The sequence below is a fragment of the Tiliqua scincoides genome, chromosome 1 (genome assembly GCF_035046505.1).
Source record: "Tiliqua scincoides isolate rTilSci1 chromosome 1, rTilSci1.hap2, whole genome shotgun sequence".
Taxonomy (NCBI): Eukaryota; Metazoa; Chordata; class Lepidosauria; order Squamata; family Scincidae; genus Tiliqua; species Tiliqua scincoides.
Genome location: NC_089821.1, coordinates 106448987 through 106454986, shown reverse-complemented (window position 1 = coordinate 106454986; position 6000 = coordinate 106448987). Strand labels below are relative to the sequence as shown.

Genomic DNA, 6000 nt, shown 5'->3' with positions numbered 1-6000 from the left:
TTTCTCAGTGATCACTGACATCAAACAGTGCCTCAAACTGTTTACTCCCTGTTGATTTTTCCAGAACTTCTCCCTTTCTGTGATACATTTTTTCCACCTATGCTTCATGGGGAGGGCGCATGGGAAGGGGTACATGGCACATGGTGACGGGCACAATCAGGAGCAGAACCGTAGCAGGGGTCAGCTTTGTAATCCCCCACTCTACCTCCAGCTCTGGTTACATTCCCAGCACAGGCAGCTATTTTTTTTTTTGAAACTGGACATGCTGTGTGTTCAGGGTTACATGTAACCTGCTCCTTACAGTAAGACATGCTTGAGTAAAAATTAGTTTTTTTTAACAGCCCATCAGTTGTTTGCAATCTTCTAAGAAATAGCAAGCCTTGTTGATTTTTGTTACCATGATTGTGGCAATACAATGAACTAAAGAATGATTTATTTATTTTACTGCCACTTTTGTTGGCATCCTTCAGTCTCGGAAGACTATGGTATCGCGCTCTGAATAGTGTTCTGGAACAGTTTCCTCTCCAGTGCACGAAGCCTGGGTAAAGTAGATATGGGGGATAGACTGTTACCCATGCAGCAAATCCCCCCTCTCCACGTTGCTGAAATGGTCCAATGGAAAGGCAGAAGCCAATACGGTTGGTTCCAGCGGCATCGCAGGAGTTGCCAGAACGTGACTGCGTTCAGCCATGAACTGCCTCAGGGACTCCGGCTCCGGATTTTGCCTCGAGGTTGACTCCTGAAGCCTTTTCCATAACTGGATGTAGCCACAAGGCAGTGGAGGTTTGGGATCAGAGTTTTCCTTCTCTCAGATGAGCTGCCTTCCCAGGCTGACGAGTCCCATCTACCCGGTGGCTGTTTAGTCGCCTCTTACGACAAGTACAGCCAAACTGAGGGCCTATTCTTATCCCCAGCCCCCAGGGGACTGCCACTATTCTATTTAGAAGCATTCAAAGCAGCTTTCAAAAACAAGCAATAAAATTATAACAAACTTATCAGACAACACCACAAATACTAAAAAAGTTAAAGTACACCCAGTGCATAAAGGTATGGCAGCCAGGACATGTGCCCTGGGCACAACTTGAAGGGGGGCTCCACTGAGCAGCTCTAAGAAGCAACTGCTCCAAGTCACTGCGCCCTGTTCTTGCAAGCGCTCACAAGAACGAAGCAGCGAACAGCTCAGAAAGGTTGGATGTATCAGAAAACTTCAGAAGGGTTGGATATATTACCCCAGCTACTGCTATGAGTGCATATTTGCTGCTGAGCTACGAAGCAACATCTTGGCAGAAGCAGTGCTGCTGAAAGGATGGCCTGCAGGATAGTTGGGGCCTCTAAAACCTTGAAATATGATCAGGATTTGCTTATTCTCTCTTCTGTCATTTGTGGCTAAGGAGTTCTTGAGGAAAAAGTGCTTATTTTTGGTTATCACCTGCTTAATGACATCACTTCCTCTTTAATGACATCAGTTCCTGCCCTTAGAAGGCATCCGGAAGGCTATTCAGCCCACTGTATGAAATGAGTTTGCCAAGCTTGCTCTAGTCTAGGCCACTACAGGATACTGTAATACAGAATGATGATACAGCAACGAACCTCAGCAGTCCTAAGTATCAGATCCTACATGCCTACTTTAATTTTCCCTTCCAGGTGGCAACAACACCCAGGATTGCCTGTGTGAGGATGCCACGTTTGTCCCAGCCATTCCAGAGAATACCCAAAGAGTGGGAAGTTCAGGTGTACAGGCAGGTGCTCCATCCCCACAGGAGGGTAGTCCTGCTTATTTCAAGTCTTTGCCAGTTCGCATGCACTAGTTAGCTAATAATAGTAGATACAGTATATTGGTTGCCTGATGAAAAGTTGCTTTGGAAAGAATCAGTACTTGTGTTCCATAAAACCCTTGTGGCAGTGGCATGTCCAGTAGTAGTAAGATGGACTGCCAGTTTTTCTCTGCTTTAAGAGCCCAGTCCTATGCATGCCTCATGAGAGTCCATGGGGCTTACTCCCAGGAAAGCGTGGAGAGGCTTGCAGCCCACGGTGCATGCTTGGTCTTCTTGGGAAACACAGGCGCTGGCATAGCTCCCTCCGCCTCCTGCTGGGAAAGGTTTAGCATTAAAACAGCCCCAGCTGCAGTGAGGCGCCTCTAGGAAATGGAGGGAGAAGTCAGTCCCAGGAGCGTTGCGAGGAGAGCGCTCCAGAGGCCGCCCACGGCAGGGGGCACACTTGGAACAGCCAGTTTCCCTGCCCCTCCCCCAGATGGTATCGCCCGAACCCCGCATCCCAAGCGTGGAAGATCCCAACGGACGCAGCCGTTTCCCTTTCGAACTTTGAGGCGCTCGCTCAGGCCCCTCAGAGCCGGGATTCCGCCCCCTCCCGTCTCTCCGCGTGCGCGCGCCTCTTGCGTTCTTCTCCCTCAGCGAACTGGAGAAAGGCGCGGGCGCGCGCTCGGCTGGAATCCTCCCTCTATGTGTGTGTGGGAGCGCGAGCCTCCCCGCGCGGCCCTGAGGGGAAAGAGGGAAAAAAAAAAACCATTGAAGTGAACGGGCCGTGCGGGCGGGCGCGCGACTCTAGAGAGCTCAGTAGCGGTCGGGCGGGCGAATAGTTCGTGAGGGGGCGGAGTGAGACCCGCAGAGGAGGAGGAGGAGGAGGGGGCGGCAGCAGCTGTCGGTGGGCAACTCGGTGCTCGTCCGTTGGGGGGGGGGACGAGAGAGCGAGGAGGAAGCCTTAGCTCCGCGGGGAAGGAGCGCTCGGAGCGGGGCCGCTTCTGAGGTAGTGCTGGCTCTGGAAAGTTTGGCGGCTGAGGCGAGACTTGAGCGCCGCCGCGAAGCCCAGCAGCAGCCACAGCGGCGGCTCCATTGTGAGCCTCTCAGAAGGACGGCCGGACTCTCACCTCCCCCCCGCCGCTCCACTCCCAGCCCGGTAGCGAGAGGAGAGGCGGAGGAGGGGCTCGCTCTTCCCACAAGGAAGCTCCAAGTTGGGGCCGAAAGCGCTGGCGTCGCTGCCCGGCAGAGAGAAAAAAGGGGAGCCGAACCGCCGGTGAGGGAAGGGGGGGCACTGGCGGGGTGGGGGGTACTGGGAAGGCGGGCGGGGGTCGGGGAGGCCGCGGAGCCCCCCTCTCTGCCCCTGTCCTTCCCACAGATGGGCCTTTCAGGAAGTATGGCGAGGTGTACTTGGAGCCCCCCCTCGCCTGGCGTTGGGAAGGGGAACTGTGGGGGCTACGAGACTTTTCAGACCCCATTGGAACTTTGCAGGCTGCAGTCCTAGCCACAGTTTCCTGGGAGTAAGCTCCATTGACTAGAATGGGACTTACTTCTGAGTAGACATGCAGAGGCTTGGGCTTTCAGGCTGCAAGCCTCTCAACAGTTTCCTGGGAGTAAGCCCCATTGACTGTAATGGGACTTACTGCTGAGTAGATACGCATAGGTTTGGGCTCTAAGGCTGCAATCCTAGCCACACTTTCCTGGGAGTAAGCTCCATTGACTATAATCGAACTTAGTTCTGAGTAGACATGTGGCATAGGATTGGGCTCTTCTGTTCTTTCTTGAAAAGTCCTGGGCCTCCAGACCCTGCCTGGAAGGCACATCCTTTGCCCTGGAAATCCTTCCAGTTGCAGCCTACTCCTATACCGCGTGTCTACTCAGAAGTAAGTCTCATTGTGTCCAATGAGACTTCCTCCCAGGGAAGGATGGCTAGGTTTGCAGCCTTAATCCCAGATGAGGCGGAGCTGGTTGTAGTTGTTCAGTGGCTACAGAGAGAAGAAGAAAGGCACTGTTCCCACATGTTTAGAACTATGTATTTTTTCCTGCTGCTTGTTTATGACTTAGTTGGGCTTTTAGCAGTGAAAATACATTCCGGAGCTAAGCTCCAGTAAACTTTCGTCAAGTGACACAATAAATCCTGAAAGGCAGGACGGATGCGGGATCCATATCTGTTCTTTTTAAAAAAAAATAAATTTTTGGCTTCACCTTTGGACTGGTAGAGAGCACAATAGAGAAGTCTCTCTCTCACTGTTCCTCAGGGTATGGAATTCCATTTGAGACAAGGCTGAAATACTTGGCATAAATGAGTGAGGTTTCCAGCTCACAAACTCTCTCTTATTTGCAGATGGCTTTCTGGATACGAGTGGATTGGCCGTGGAGTTAGTATCCCATTTTCCCAGCTACATTCCTGGGACATTTTTTTTCCTCTCTGCATGTTCCTCTCTCTTTTTTTCCTCCCTCACAATTCATTTCAATGCCTGCACGGAAGAATAACCCTGGCAGAGGCGTCTTCCAGTCTCATGCTCTCTCCAGTCTGTAATAGGCTTGTATCCAGTCATTGTGGGGGGCAGCTGCTGTTGGTTTTCATTTCCCCACTCCTGAAAAGGAGTGAAGGCTCTCCTTTTGACGATGATGAAGACTGAAGGCAAAGGAGACAGAACTTTGAGAAGTGCCTCTCCACACAGAAATGCCTATAAAGCTGATTTTCATGCTATTAAGTGCAGTTTTGATTCAGTGAACACTGATAATGCTTCAGACAAGTCTGGTCATCAGCAAAAGGTGACCAGCTCATCCAATGGAGGGGGTAATGACCCACATGTTCGTGGCAGAGCTGTCACCTATGGGAACAGAGTACACAAGATCAAAAACATGTTTATGCAGATGGGTGGCTCTCCCACTGCAGTTTGTTGTGAGAACAGCCCACCTTCTGAACCCAAAATAATCTCCAAAACAGCTTCAGCCGATCCTGCACCTCCATCTCCAAGTAGCCCATCTTTCCTCTGTGTTCAAAAAAATAACCTACTCAATAGTGGTTCTGGCCTCTGCACCAATTCCCAGGATTCTTTATCTGCTGCTGCTTTCACTGACAAAGTTATCCGCAGCAATGATGAAGGAAATCTTGACAAAGCTGCGCTAGCAGAGAAGTTTTCTGAGACTAGGAAACTTTTTGAAAGGAACATTAAAAAGAGAAGCTCACTGGACAGATGTACTCCCAGCAAAGATGAAAAGTTTGAAGACAGGAGGAGACATGGCTCTGGCTCACCTGACTGTAGTAATATGGTAGAACACTTTGATTTCAATACTGATGTGAGTTCTCAGGTCAACATAGGCAAAGTGGAGAATCAAGGAAGCAGTGAACAGAAGCTGCAGCAGTCCAGTGGTAGCTGTAGATCCTCTTCTCTGAATGCTGGACCTATTTCTAGGAGACTGGAGAGTTTCTTGGCTGATAGTGATGGTGAGGAGTCCAAGGATAGTTTAAAAAATGAGGGCACTCCAAGCCCTATCCAGACAGTGTTCTGCAGTTGGGAATCACCAGTGGTTAGGGAAGACCAGTGCTTGAAGCAGAATCCAGCTCTTGCAACACCTGCCTTCTTGAGCAGCAGCAATGTTAGTGAAAGGGATAAGCTGAGTAGGGCCACTGAGGAAGCATCTAAAAGAGATCTAGAAATTTCTGAAAAGGATCAGCAGGCTACAACTAGTTCTTCCACTAAAGTGGATAGAGCCCCCATAAAAATATCCCAGGTAGAACTAGTTAGAGCTGAATTGATTGTGGTGCAGAATAAAACTTTAGGCAATGACAATGAAATTGTGGGAGAAGTTAATGTCTTCCAGAAAGAGAGGCCACTCAGGTTCCCAAGTTGGGAAGGAAATAACGTATCTAAGGAAATTGAAGAATCTGGTGTGCATGGCGAGCCTAGTCAAAAAGAAGAAAAAGAAGTGTCATCTCCTCTAGAGGAGGTTCAGAAAAAAGCGCAGGATGATGTAGAACAGATTGAGAGTGAAGAGGAAGAAGGACAAGAACAGAGTGAGGATTTTAGTGGATTTTCTTCCAATGTTTTTGGGATAGAGAATGCAGCTTTTGATGATGACAGGGAAACAGAAGGCCCTGAAGGAGGAGAAATGTTGTCAGAGGATAAATACAACTATGATAATGATTATGAGGAATTTCCTGGACTTTCTGAGGAAGAAGACCCTGATCCAGATAAGAAAGTAAAGTTCTCCACAGCCCCAATCAAGGTATAGTATC

General features: G+C 49.6%; 1 protein-coding gene across 2 annotated transcripts in view; it reads left to right on the top strand.

The window, feature by feature from the left end:
* Positions 1-2694: 2694 nt before the first annotated feature.
* LOC136636899 (neurabin-2-like) overlaps positions 2695-6000 on the top strand; it is a 53114-nt gene continuing 49808 nt past the window's right edge. For both annotated transcript variants that reach the window (XM_066612239.1, XM_066612238.1), the window contains exons 1-2: positions 2695-3030; positions 4099-5990. In XM_066612239.1, the coding sequence (XP_066468336.1) occupies positions 4383-5990 (1608 nt within the window). In that variant the 5' untranslated portion in view covers positions 2695-3030; positions 4099-4382. The remainder of the gene's footprint in view (positions 3031-4098; positions 5991-6000) is intronic.